This window comes from Cajanus cajan, chromosome 1 (genome assembly GCF_000230855.2).
Source record: "Cajanus cajan strain Asha chromosome 1, NIPB_CcT2T_4, whole genome shotgun sequence".
In the NCBI taxonomy this organism is placed as follows: Eukaryota; Viridiplantae; Streptophyta; class Magnoliopsida; order Fabales; family Fabaceae; genus Cajanus; species Cajanus cajan.
This window is the reverse complement of record NC_138517.1, coordinates 37,099,432-37,114,096: the sequence shown is the minus strand read 5'-3', so window position 1 is coordinate 37,114,096 and position 14,665 is coordinate 37,099,432. Positions and strand designations below refer to the sequence as shown.

Genomic DNA, 14,665 nt, shown 5'->3' with positions numbered 1-14,665 from the left:
TGCCTAGGAAGGCAAGAGGTGACATATTGAAGGAGCCAAGAGGAGTTGGCTAGACATGAAGGTGTGGGCCAGTCAAGGCCCAATGTGCTCGATGGGCCTGGGAAGGCCCAAGTTGAACTTCTCATGGGCCATATTTTGTTATAGCTATTTTCTTATGTTTTGTATACATCATGTTAGTATAGGTATCATATATTTTGGTCTTGTATTTTGGACCACATAGAGTAGCATTTTAGGTTTTAGGCTTGTTGGGCCTAGTTTTGGGCTTCATGGGCCTTTGGGCTTTTGGTACCCAATATTGGGCTCATTTTCATTCTTGTAAATTTTTCTATTCATTGTATTCATTAGACCATTGTATTTTGGTCATTAGTTTAGGGTTAAAGAAGGATTAGTAGTTCATTTGAATTAGGACAAAATTAGGTTAAATTTAGGATGTATTTAAGTTGCATTTAGGTCACACTTTTGGCACCACCTTGGCTGCACAAGTGTGACACCGAAATGCAACCCTAAATACATACTAAATTCAATCTAATGTGCATTTAGCTCCACATGACCGGTTATGCACATGTGACACAAGGTTTGAATTCAAATTTGAATTTGAATTCAAATCTTGGCGCCAACATGTGACCTATCATGTGGCGCCAAGTGTCTCCTCCTATTTTCGGTGCCTTATATTTTCCCTCCTAACACATTTTGTATTCACTTTGAATATTGAATGAAATTTGAGAGCCTTTAGTGCCGAGTTTCTCCTTTCAAAGTCACCAAGAGTTCACCTCAAAACCTTAGGAAGTTCACCTTCTTCCTTCTCTTTGAAGTGAGTTCTCCATTGATCCTTGAGCTTGGATGCTTCCATCCAAGTCTAGACCTTATTCCACTCGTGTTCCTTCATCATTCCAGAGTTCTCCATCTTCGGATTCAAGCTCCTTGAAGAAGATCCAAGCCTAGGTGAAGAATAGGAGAAGAACAACATTCACTCCTCCTATCTTCTCCATCAGAAACATTTAAAATTCTAAAGATACTACAAAAGAAAAGATGAAAAGGGATGACGATACCAAGGTCTTAGAAAAGACAATCATACATATAAAAGTATGATTTCAGGTCTTAGGAATCTTGAGAGGAAAATATGAAGTCAGGATTAGGAGAAACATCAATTTTACAGCATCTGGCAAAAACAAGGTACAGGCCCTCATAAGCTGGAAAGGTGGCAATAGTTACAATATCTATAAAATTGGTAAGAAGACGAGGATGACTAAAGTGAGAGTTGTATATAGCTACCTCCTTGTGAATTCCCTCAAACCTAGGAACTATTTTAGATTTACAAATGTATGTTTTATCTACACCATCAAAATGAGAAGGAGAGTATTCAAAAATGGGGGGGTCATTAGCTAAGGCCAAAGTTGGTGTTTCAATTATGGCTAAAGGTTTAGTGTGAGATTGAGATGAAGTGTCTTCGGAAGAAAATGAAAAAGAAGATGAAGAAAATGAATGACTTATCATTACCTGAGGAATGAATAAGAAGAGTACTTGGTTTGATGAAATGCAAACGTGCTCACCAAGAATGCAAAGAAGAAATTGATGTCTTTGTTATCATAGTAAAAAGAATAATAAAATTAAGTCTCCATTTATAGGAAGGTAAAGGGTGAAAGTGAAAGATCACATCCCTATGTTTATTGTTCATCCAAGAGGTGTGAGTGCAAGACTTTTCAGATACTGAACAGAAGGGGTCGAAGATGAAGAGATATAATAACATTAATTAATAGAAATGGCTATGTTAGAAATTACTGAGGAAACGTAACGCTTCAATAATAAAAGCAATAAACTCTTAGTTTTTCTTTAAAATTCTTATATATATATATATATATATATATATATTTATAAGGAACGTATTTTCGAAATCCAAGGGCTTGTATACCGGAGATAAAGAATAAGGGATAACATCGAAGAGTCTTCAACCCTTATTGATGACTAAGTAAACTCATGAAAGAAAAAGACCAGAATAAAGGTATAAAGATCCCTTAATGAGCTTATTGTGTGGGCCTAATTCCAATAAGGTTAGTATAAAGAGTGACAAATAGGAGAGAGAAGATACGTGATTAGAATTTATTACAACATTAATTATTTGAAATTGTTTGGAATCGAAGATTAACTTGAGCGTTGAAGTATTTTTTTGCAGATACCCCCTATTTCCCCTTACATAGATAAACTCAAGAAGACTACAACTCAAATAAGACAAAGACGATTAAGGAGGAGACTTGAAGCATGAAGATTACAAAAGTAACCTTGTGTAGGTACACCTTCAATAATGATTCCATGATTAAAGTTGGAGATTGATAAATTATTTTTTACGACAATCGATGTTGCATTATTGTTCAAATCCACACACTTCTCCAACCCATTACAAAAAAAAGTGTAAAGGTAAAATAATGAACTTTTTCTTATAATGATTCTATAAATTGTTCAAAAACAAAAACAAAAAGTAAAAAACTTTTTAAAATATAATTTTCTAAAGTAATCCACCAAACATGTTAAAGATTATTTAGGGTCATTTGATTTGTTAGAAAGCTTAATAGTAGAAGGACAAGTATAATTGTTCCATATTTGACTTTAAAAAAATCATGAATATTAAAAATCCATTTTAACAAGACTTCTATTTTTATTACTCAATAAACATATGACAACTTTTGTCCCAAGTACAAAACACTCAAGACAAAAACATCCACCATCATCATCATCATTGTTATTGCATCATCACCATCATGCACCTTATTATCACCCAATCTTTATTATCATCTACCACTATCAACTACAACCGTCATCGTCACTCATCACTATTCTCACAATCACTCATCACCATTGTTGTTGACACTTACTGTTATCATCGTTGACCACCACCATTTTGTTCCTATCATCATTATCGTTGTCACCAATATTATCGCCACTAACCACTATTACTATTATTACTATTTTTATTATTGTCATCACCATTATTACTATCATCATTACTTATATTAAGAAAATTAATATTAATAAAGACATTGTAGTAAATTAAACATTATTTTATTTTTCTTATCCATGATTCATCAAACAACATATAGAATAAAGAATTGTCCGGTAACTTGTCTTGCATTGTTCTCCTTATGTTGTAACTTTGTGTGTACCAAACGAACTCTTGACCTTCTCACAATATTGTTTAGTCTCTTATAAAATTTGACATAAAATTCCCTATATAAATACAGAATATCATCCTTCTAAAATTTGACATAAAATTTCTGTTGCCCGATGTAACTCCAATGTAAATAATAAAAATACAAAATAACAGGCCTTAGGTTCACTTTCCTCATTGAATTTTAGGACCTATCTCTCCATTGTTAGATTTAACATCATTTTACACCGGGCTGATGTGAAAATAGCATGAATAAGGTTTCTATATAAGGAAAAAATAGATCATACTAATACATATTTAGTCAAATGGAATTCTCATCTAAATTCTATGAACATTATAATGGGGTGACCAAAACTCATATTCGGAGCTTCTTTCCAGGTGTTGGTTCGTCATCATAATGGTGCCCACCCTCACCATTGGTGTCCTTTTCCATCTTCTTTCTAGCAAGTATCTTATTGATCTTATGCAAGTCGTTATTGAGCTTCTGGTCCTTGTTTTGCTTTCGGGTCTTCCGGCCATCTTGCATCTTCACACCAAACTGGAATGCAGCTTTTGGCATTGCTTCCTTCTGCTCATTGTAGGTAGCCCATTCCTCTTCAGTTTCAAAGTCCCATCTATGAAGACGTCCCTTAGCCTGTTGAGAGTGCACATTCAATATTGTAATTTTTCTCCACATTACTCATTTTCTAATATGACAACAATGAGACAAGCAGGATTATCAATATTGTTTTTTCCTAACTAGTTATTTTTTAGATAATAGTCTCTTTAATCAGTATGACAAGTTGTACACTACGTGAAACTAAAAACGAAAGTTTCATCAGAAGTGAACCAGATGTTACTTACCCTTCCACCCATATCCATTTTGGACAAGTCGTCTTCATCATCACTGTCTACTATCTCGCGGTTATATTCTTGATACCCTGGGTAACATTCAGAGTAACTCTCTGAGATAAAGTTGGGATCTTTTTCACGAGCATCTTTCTCCCTCAGCTGTTGAAGTCTCTGGTCATCTCGCTTAAACACTGACCCTAAACCTCGATCCTTTTCTTCTTGAGTCATAAATCGTGGATCTTGTGGAAGATTTAAACCTGCTTGCACATCATAAGTCTGCATATTTTGTTGGAGATATTGATCTGGGTATGCCAGTTGTTCAGCATACTGGTATTCCTGCCACTCTCCTTGGTAACCACCAGCCAAGGCTTGAGTTTGCATTACATCGTATCCATTCTGTAACCAAACAATGAAATAAGAGATAGAAACTCAATACACCATCAAACATAATTCAAGCAGAACAAAACACTAAGGAGGAAAGTAACAACGGTATAATAGTAAGGAATTTTTTTTCCAATCATATTTACTTAACAAACACACAATTCAAAACTAAATAAACACAGCACCAACTTACTGTTTCTTGCCACCCTTGAGGAAGCATGGATGGAGGGACAGGACCATATGCAGGTTCTGTGAAATATGAAGGTTTTTCTTTGTTCCTAGGAGACTCTTCCATGTCCTCAGAGACAGGACTTTGGCTCAAGTCTTTACCAGGTACCTCATAATCAACACCTTCACCTACAAAAATGTCATCATCTTCTTCTCTAGCAACAGCTGGGCCTTGTTTCTCTCTGGAATGAAGAGGATTTTTCTTTATGGGAGGTGGAGGAGGTGGGATTATTTCTTTTTCAATTTGATTTTTTGCCCCACCTTCAAACTTTGATGGCTTATCCTCTTTGTCATATCCATTACCAACTGCCAAAATCTTCCCTGCATATAAACAGCAGAGTGCCAGGAACCTATTAACAATTAATTCTTATTAAAAGAAAAGGCATGCAGGAAAGGATACAATACAGTGAATATTGTCATTCATCATCTCCCTGGTCATTTATAACATATGAAATCTATCCAGCATTTCCTGGTGTTGTTCTAATGCGTATTATTTTCCTTTGGTGGCATATTAATTATTTCTACGCAGATGATGGGCCTTTTGAATGAGCAGTTGATTTCTCCATGCAAAGCATTAGTTTTGTGCCTAGTTTTTTTAACATCGAGAACAACCAAGGAAGGAATGCCTCACACCGCTGAGTCACTGACCTAAGCTACTCAAAAAAAGATAATATATATATATAAATATATAAGTTTAACTTTAAAGTTTAACCCAAATCATATATACACATATAAACAGTGGTGAACAAAACCACAATATTTTACATAAAATAACTATAATGTAGAAATGCACCTAACTTATAGCAGCATTGTTTTAATGAAAATTGCAAGAACTTATACAAACTTGCATCTAGAAGACAATAACAAAGACTCCCAAATGATCTGCTCAGTGCAGTATTACCTTTTGCATCCTTTTCCTTCTTTTTCTTCTTTAGGATTTTCCCAGAAGAACCAAGACGTAGATATGACATTATTTTAGCAATTCGATCTAAAACGGATCCATCAACATTAACTGTAACCATTTCCTGTACAACATAAAAGCAAAGTTTAACAAGCAATGTACATATAGACTAGCTATCGAATGCAAAAGAGCACATGAAAAAATGGAATCAGCAAGATCATAAACCTCTGGCACTGGACAGTCAGCTTTACTACGGTGCAATGTTGTTGGAATATCATGATGGTACCCACCCTCCTACCAGATTAAACATGAGAATTTGTCAGAAAAATTGCTTTCAAAGAATTAAGAAAAGAACTTATAAAAGAATTGGATCAACCAGTACATGGATGCGAGTTGAAACCCAGAACTTAAAAATAATCACCCTATTCTTAGTACTATATTCTGTAAGGTGGACTGAAGAAGAACTCTCAGTTCCCTTCAATAATCATTACTATATGCATCATCATGTTCAGGCATCACATTCTTTATGCATATCCAAATCAAAATAAAGAGTGATGCAACATGTAGTACTAGCCATAGGTCAACATCGCATGACTTATGATCATGATGATTTTGCATTGGCAAGCCTACAATATTGGCACGAGATAGGCACCTGACAACTAAATTTGTAAGAATGATCAAGATTAAAACATTAAGTCGTATGACCATTACATGATTTATTTTAATAAAATTACAGTTTCAAGGAATAATATCAAGTGTTGACTGTGCATATAAATCTAACACACAAGATTCACTTCCCTCATTTCTCACATAACCTTTTAGAGCATCTACAATGGGAGTTGCTTATAAGCAACTCCCAACCACTTTAAATAGGTCCCACTGTGCCACATCACTCATAAGCAACCCATACTACATTTTTACAATTTTTACTCCAATGCAAATTGCTTATAAGCATCCCAACGTCTCTTTTTTTTTTTTTTTTTTAATTTCGTTCAAGTCTCACTTTTCACTTTCTCTTTCTCATTCTCCGTTTCTCACCTTCCCTTTAACGTCTCTTTTTCTTCTCTCTTATTCTCACCCTTCACTCTCTCTCTCTCAAAGTTTCACCATGAAAGACCCACCCTGGTGAGACGTGTGGGCGGTTGAGGAGTCCCAGCCCCAGGCGGAGGTCTGGTTGGGCGGAGCTGTGGACGGAGCTAAGGCTGTCTGGTCGGGCGGAGAGGCGCGCACCAGAGGAGGTTTGATTGGACGGAGCGGCCGGCGCCAGAGGAGATCTGGTCGGACAATTTTCGCGCGACGAAGGACCCCGAAGACGCGCGTGCTGCGAACGATTTTCGCCACCACCGCCATCCGCATGGCCGGCTTCGACTACCACACCACCACCGTCGTGCGCGCGGCCGGCTTCCATAACCACGCCGCCCCGGACGTGCTGCCGCTGCTCAGAACATGGCCATCGAAGGGAGTCCATTGAGAGGGAGAACTAGGTGTGGAAGTTTTATCTGTTTTTTGTTTGCAAAAACAGTCACTGTCATGTTCCACCTAGGATGAACAACAGCCAATCAAACCTTTTCATTTTAATTTTCAGAGTGTAAGCACTGTTGCTTCTCCAAGCAACGGTGCTAAAAAATTTTGGACTTGTTTTGCCACCTAGGATAGCTCCAGTGGGGATTTCTTATAAGCAACGTTGCTTATTTTTAAGATACACCCTAAGCACCCCCCATTGGAGGTGCTCTTAGTTACACACACAAACACAAGGAGTACAAAAACATTTGAGAACATCTATAGATTAGTGAACTTCCTAATGTTCACTTTTGGGACACAAGTAAAACAAATTTGCATGATATTAGACACACCAATTATATGATAACATAAGAGTACAAGTAAATAATAGCACAAATAAAATGAATTTTTAAAACATGCTTACTGCTATGAATGATTGAAAATGAGACAGCCATGAGACTCCTATAAAACACTAGAACCTTGTAAACAAAATGGAAATACTCACCATGTTATAAATAAATGTCATTCGACCAGGGAGGAACATTTCATTTGTCTTACTAATGGTCTGAGGCTTTACTATCCACTGATAAACTGACTGAAACAAATATTAAAGGTATCAATACCAATGGGCTTCAGTAATTCTTAAATTGGCAGTTAGAACATCAAAAGTTAAATAGCGGGAAAAAAACTCCAGCTCTTATTCTATAGAAATCTGCAAAAGAACCTTTGCAGTTGCTGTGCGAATTGATACTTGTTGGTCTTCCTTGGATGGCCTGTCAGAAAAACACTAACATGTTAAAAATATAATTCATTAAAGACAAATTTAAAACTTCCTAAAATTCCTTGATCAATAGCAGTACAACAATCCTCTTAAACTTGTGCTAGGCCAAATTCAACCCCATAAAGCTAGCTCATAGGATGAGGAATATAGTAGTCAATCCCGGACAGCGGCGCGGAGCGGCCGACCCTAAAACTGGGATAGCGGGATGACGCGGAGCGGGATAACCGCTATTTAAATATTAATTTATATATATTAAATAATTAATAATATATATATAAAAGCTAAAAAAACAAAAAAATAACTCTAAATTCATGATTAAACTGATTATCAAAGACAAAAACAACCTAATAAAAATATAATAGAATCAGAAATTAAAAAAAATATGCTGCTGAAATAGAAATAGAATTTTTTGAAATTAAAAATAAAATTTTCTGAATTAAATTTAATCAGAAATTAAAAATAAAATTTGCTGAATTAAATTTAATTAAAAATAAAATTTTCTGAATTAAATTTAATCAGAAATTAAAAATAAATTTTTCTGAATTAAATTTAATTAGAAATTAAAAATTAAATTTGCTGAATTAAATTTAATCAGAATTTAAAAATAAAATTTGTTGAATTAAATTTAATCAGAATTTAAAAATAAAATTTGTTCAATTAAATTAAATCAGAAATTAAAAAAAAATCAGTTGAAATAATTTAATAAATAATTAAAAAAAAATATGTTGCATGTTGCATAAAAGGCATCCTCGAAGGAGAATAGAAGACAAACGCGCGTCGGAGCTTGCGGCCACGTCGGAGCTGCGTCGGACCTGGAGGCGCGTCGGAGTCCGAGGTGCGTCGGAGCTGGAGGCGCGTCGGCGATGGAGGTGCGTCCGAGCCGGAGTTCGTCGGAGCTGCACGCTGCACGCACGATAGCCAGAGAAGAAGAAAGGGAGAGACGAAAGGAGGGGTTTGGTTTGGATGAGTCTGAAATCGCGAGAGGGAAAGGGAGGATTAGGGCAAAAAAAACCCATTGAAAAGACCGACTTACCCTTAATGAAGGGTAAGTCTGAAATCGCGCCACGATTCCGCGATTTGGGCCGCTCCGCTCCGCCTCCGACGCGGCCGCTCCAGCCGCTACACAAATCCGCTCCGCTCCAGCAGCCAGATTGCGGGGTGAGGCCGCTCCGCTCTGGAGCGCCGCGATAGCGGCCGCTCCAGCCGCTATTGACTACTCATTGAGGATTGCCCAAGCCCTTATAAGCTCCACTTTGGTTATATCTAATATATATAGTCAATGTGGAATCTCCACACACACCTTTACACTCAGGATTAGTCATATGGAACAAGGTTGTCAATCTCGAGAGTTCATAATCTCATTGAGGCCCCATAAACTCGAATCATAAGCTCGTAAGAGTTTACTTAATATAAAAAATGTTATAAAACTTATAAATAACATAATACCTCAACATTTCAACTCCATATTAAAGTAAAATAGCAAATTACAATATTAAAGTAGCAATCATGCAAAATTTCACACAAGACACAAGTTACTAAAATAACAAATAAAAAACTAAGAAAAGACTAATTTTTGCTTTCAGCAACAGAGGGAGCAAGATAGCTTGAGATTGCTCAAATACAAGTTTTGCTTCCAAATTGTATAGGTGGAACTGACCAATCTCATAAACTCGGTAGTTATTACAAGTTGTCACTCGAGATTGATAACCATGATATGGAGCATGGAGATGGTAGGATTGTTTAAATATATATATATATATATTGAACAGGGTAAAGCCGCAAGGCTAGGTACATTTCACCAGAAAATCTGTGGTGTCAGGTAAGTTTTTGGACAGCTGAGGGTGGGGCTCAATATCAGAAATATGATAGGTCTTGATGTCATCTTGAATCTGTACTAACTCAATCCCAAAAGCTAGCTCATGAGGTAAGGATTGCCCAAGCATTTATAAGCTCTACTTTAACCATCTCTATAGTTGATGTGGGATCTTAACAAACCCATGATTATTACTACTGAAATTTCTGCTTAATGTTACCTGGATTTCCCATCTCCATCATCCCCAGCATCTGGCTTCTTATCTATCTCACTTCTTACTTTGTTCAGCAAAGCATAATCTAAACCTTTGACCAAATGTGTATGTTCCACATCACCTGACCAATGTCAATAAAGCCAACAAGCCAAATTATTAGCAAAAACATCAATTTAGGCTTAATCTTTTGGCTGAAGCAAAGATCATTCACGTATATTGACTCCTTTAAAATACAAGCAAGTCATAACATTAGCACAGAAAATAATATATATCAAAGGTTATGGAGGCAGGTGGCACAGGGAATTCTAAATTCCAAGCACCTTGTAAACCAATTCACAAAATATCAGTCTAAGATATATGTAAATTTAAGATCACCTTAACCAATGTTCAGGATGAAGGTGAAACATACTGAATCTTTAATAATACATCTTAAGCTTATGTTTAAATGTACTCAAAATATCATACCTGATGCCAAACCCTCCAAGAAATATATCTACTATTGCAATTAGCACTCTTAACGCACATGCATCAATTAAAGAGACCTCAAACCTTAATAGTTCCCAAAGCTAGGAAGACAACAGATTTACGATTATCTTTTTTTTTTTTTTTGCATACCAAGACGACAATTGGCAAACATAGAACAAATAATAGAACAACACAAACCTCCTAGGTACTTGCTCTTCTCGATAGATAATTTGTGCGCATCAGATGACCTAATAATCATCATAAACAATGTTAAAAATGAGAAAGCACTGATACTGAGCAAGCAAGCAAAAATACAAAAGTTGCTTTGCTTTTCTTCCTTTTGAGTGTGTTTTAATTGTGAAACGAGAAACAGAAACCTTACCGAAGATCCACAGTACCAGGAGGAGCAACTGCATGAAATCCAAGTTCGGTTTGTTCATAATCAGGATTTTGATCTTCTCTACGCTCTTTAGCTCGATCTCTGTATTTTGGCACTTCCGGTTCTTCCGCTTTCTCTTCCCTGTACAATTACGACATTAAACCCCAAACGTTATGTAACTCTTTTTCAATTTAACATATGTTTATATAGTAAAAAGGAATTCGATTGCAAAATGAGTTGGGATTGGATAGAACTTACTTGCGGCGAATTGGTTTCTCTTTGTAGTTTTTCTTGGACGCGGTCATGTTAAAGCAATCGAAGTTTAGAATGTGCTAGCGAGGAACGTTGAAATGAAATTGGATTTTGAATTGAGCTCGTCTCTTCGGGTTAGGGTTTTTCAGGGGAACGATTAGGAACAGGGAAAACGAACGAGTAATGAGTGATTATCAAATTACGGAATTTCCTATCCCCGAGTAGACAAGGAATCTCAGGCACAGATTAGCTTAGTTGAAAAAATATTTTTTTTTTTTTGAGGGAAAAAAAAATTATTTTACATTTTTGTAAAAATGTGTATAAGAAACGAAAATATTTTGCTATTATTTTTCATATAAATTTTTAAAATAAAAATAAATTATAATACTATTAAAAAAAACATGGTTTGGTTGAATTACAAGTAGAATATAAAGATGACAACAAGAAAGATAAAAAAAATTTGAAAAAAAAAAATGAAAGAGAAATAAATTAAAAAATAAAGAAGTATATTTCTCTCTATTTTATTTAGATTAGGGGAAGAGAGAGAAAAATTAGATATATTAAATAAAAAAATATTTTCATACAATCAAAAATTAAATTTCATCTAAAAATATTTTTATTTTATTAATTTTTAACATAAAATTATTTATTATCGTTAAAATATTAATAAAAAATTTAAAGAAACAAAATAAAAACGATTAAAAACAATGCCTTCTTTCCTCCAATTTCATGTCAATTTAAGGAAGAAGCATTCCTTTTCTCCATATTTCTCCTCATAAACAAATAATATAATTTTAATATTTTTATTCTTTTATTATCTCTTTCATTTCTTTCTTTCTTATTTTCCCTTAAATCAAAGATAGAGATAAAGAACTTTTGAAAAATACATGCTTGGTTAAAATTTATTAAAAAAATTTAAATTTGTGTGAAATTTCAGCCAACTTTTTTTATTTTTAACAAATTTTAATTAATATTAGATAATATACTAGAAATTGTATTATTAATAATTCTTCTTTCATAAATATGTTTATTTTAAGTTTTAACTTTAAATGAAACACTAATTAAGTATATGTTATTTTATTTTGAGAAAATAATTATTTGAGTCTATTTAGATAAATATTATAAATATTTTTTAGAACTTCTTTACTATAAATAAAGAGTATGTTTTTGTAGGGAAGTTCTCAATGCGTTGCTAAACTTGTACTCGAATAGATTATTTATTTTTATCTCCTTTTTAATAAATTTTTGAAATAAATAATTATTTCTAACATTTAATTGGTTTAAATATAATTTTAGTCTCTTAAAATTAAAACTTGTGATTTTAGTGCCTAAAGTTTCAAAAAAAAAATATTGTTTTGATTCCTCAAATTTAAAACTTGTATTTTAGCCCTCATAAATTATTATTTAAGTTTCTCTTAATTTATCATTATCAGTTATCTAAAACAATATATTTGAAAATTATAAGGATTGAAAAGATAATTTTTAAGTTTGAGAGAAAAAAAAATAATTTTTGATATTTTAGGAAAAAAAAAGTTTTGAATTTGGGATAAAAAAATACATACCCCAAATATACAAGACTAAAAGCATAACTAAACCAATTTTATATATGCCAAATATAACAAAATGGCAATGATTTGAGTGGAATCATGTTCACATTTCTTAAACAAGTTATATCTAATTCGAATATTGTGGATAAAAAAAAATATATAGTTAGGTGACAAGACTCCACTAATAATTAGTCAAATTTTTAAACAAAAATAATATCAACAAAATGAGAAGATATTTTGCATCTATAATAACATAGTGACCTAAAATATGTACCAAATATACTATAATTTTATATTTCAATTAATTATAAAAAGATAAAATAAACTAATAAAAAGTAAAATATCAATTAAATTCTTAAAATTACATTATTTAATATTTAAGGCTTAAATATAATTTTCATCGTTCTAAATTTGTTTTTGGGAATCATCCCTATAAAATCTAAACATTTCATTTTTTTCTTGTCGTTCAAATCTGTTACAAAAATATTAACATAATAATGTCATCATATATCATATTAGAAAAAGATGATGTCATCATATGTTAGGTCAATATAATGTCACATCAACAATAATAACACATCAACATTATAATAGAAGGGCCAAAAAAATTTTAAAAAAATTATAAGGACAAAAAAAATTTAAAAAAAAAAGGAACTTACATGGATGAAAAATGAAAAAATAAATTATATAGGCTAAGAAATTAAAAAAAAAGTATCATATAGGTTAAATACATTGCTTATATTTAATTTAAATTAAACAAATAAATAAATAAATAAATAATCCTAAAAAAATTTCTCATCTCACTAATCCATTGGTTAGCTACCTTTAGATTAACATCACTTTTGAACTGAGGAGGATTCCTTTTCTTGAACTCAACCAAACCCCTATACTTTTGAGATATTTCAGGTCTAACTACCTTAATTGCAACCTTGTTGGCTTCCACTTTGGTCAAAGCAACGTTTTACTGATGTATAGTTGTAGCCATCATCTTTATGGCCTAGTTATCTGATTTTCATCAAAAGGAGGTCTACCTACCATCCTATACTAAGATCAATAAATCATAAAATATTGTCCAACAATAAACAACACAGCACAATATATATCATCTTCACAATAGAAACATAATGGGATCACCCCTACAAAGTGCCCCCAAAGACTTCGGCTAAGATACCATAAAAGTGTATTTGTAACAATATATGATTTTTTCTGCTTTATTGATTAATTATATGATATGTGTTATTTAATTGTTGAATTATTGTATTTATTGTTGTTTTAGAGTTCTAAGGGGCAAAGGATCCTTGAAAGATAAGTTGTTGTTAAGGTAATTTTAGATATGCTCAAGTTAGCCTAGTTTAGGGAATGGTATTTAAGGTTTTTCTTAAGATATAAACTTCATAAGTTCATATCCTGAGAAAACTTTAAGAAAAGTTAGAGACATACTACCAAGGTCTAGTTCAGATAGTTGAGTCACATAAGATATATCTCATGCACACTGATAGACTATGGCCAAGGCCAAGGAATCCAAGAGGTGATACATTGAAGGAACCAAGAGGAATGAGATGATGGACCATGGGCCAAGGGCCCAATCTCTAGAGCTATGGCCACCTTGAAGACCAGTGGACACCTTGAAGACTAGTGGGCTTTCCAAGCCCAAGGTACTATTCAATTTGGACCACTCTATCATGAAAAGAAGGCATAGTTCTAGTTGTAAATAGCTTGTACATAATTCTCTTGTATAGGCTTATTTTTGCCTTTGTATTTGTGAGGCACTTTAGTTTCTTTTATTAGTCATTGTATATTGATTCTAGGGTGGGTTACTTGGAGAGTTTGACTCCATTTAACCTCCTTTGTTGATACACTCATTTTCTATTTTTCAGTAGGAAAAGAGGGGTGACATTTAGCAATGCTTGAGGGTGTGACTAGTGTGAAGTCCCACATCGGTTAGGAAGGAGAACGAAGCATGCCATATATATGGGTGTGGATACCTTCCTTGTGTGGACGCGTTTTGGGGTGGCATGCGTGCCATTGCCAGAAGCAAAACCGTGAGGGCTGCGGCCAAAGCGGACAATATCCACATGCGGGTTGCTGGGCTGTTACATTTGGTATCAGAGCCGGGACCCGGGCCGGTGTGCCAGCGAGGGCGCTGGACTCCCTTGAGGGGGGTGGATTGTGAAGTCCCACATCGGTTAGGAAGGAGAACGAAGCATGCCATA

General features: G+C 34.1%; 1 protein-coding gene across 1 annotated transcript; it reads right to left on the bottom strand.

Annotated features, from left to right (window-relative positions):
* Positions 1–3,251: 3,251 nt before the first annotated feature.
* Positions 3,252–11,137, bottom strand: SMU2 (RED family protein). The gene is made up of 11 exons (XM_020347603.3): positions 10,912–11,137; positions 10,657–10,794; positions 10,473–10,522; positions 9,816–9,930; positions 7,726–7,774; positions 7,507–7,596; positions 5,727–5,795; positions 5,502–5,625; positions 4,566–4,921; positions 4,004–4,387; positions 3,252–3,794 (listed from the first exon to the last, which is right to left on the bottom strand). Exons 1-11 carry the CDS (start codon positions 10,956–10,958, stop codon positions 3,516–3,518), a joined length of 1,701 nt encoding a protein of 566 aa, XP_020203192.1. The 5' UTR covers positions 10,959–11,137; the 3' UTR covers positions 3,252–3,515.
* Positions 11,138–14,665: the final 3,528 nt, after the last annotated feature.

What these genes read in the sequence shown, in the direction of transcription:
- SMU2 (XM_020347603.3), bottom strand. Translation starts at nt 10,958, where the DNA reads ATGACCGCGTCCAAGAAAAACTACAAAGAGAAACCAATTCGCCGCAA. An exon ending in TTCGCACAGCAACTGCAAAG is followed by an intron (nt 7,597 to 7,725) that starts GTTCTTTTGCAG and finishes TATTTGTTTCAG; the next exon opens with TCAGTTTATCAGTGGATAGT. An exon ending in TGACATTTATTTATAACATG is followed by an intron (nt 5,796 to 7,506) that starts GTGAGTATTTCC and finishes TTAATCTGGTAG; the next exon opens with GAGGGTGGGTACCATCATGA.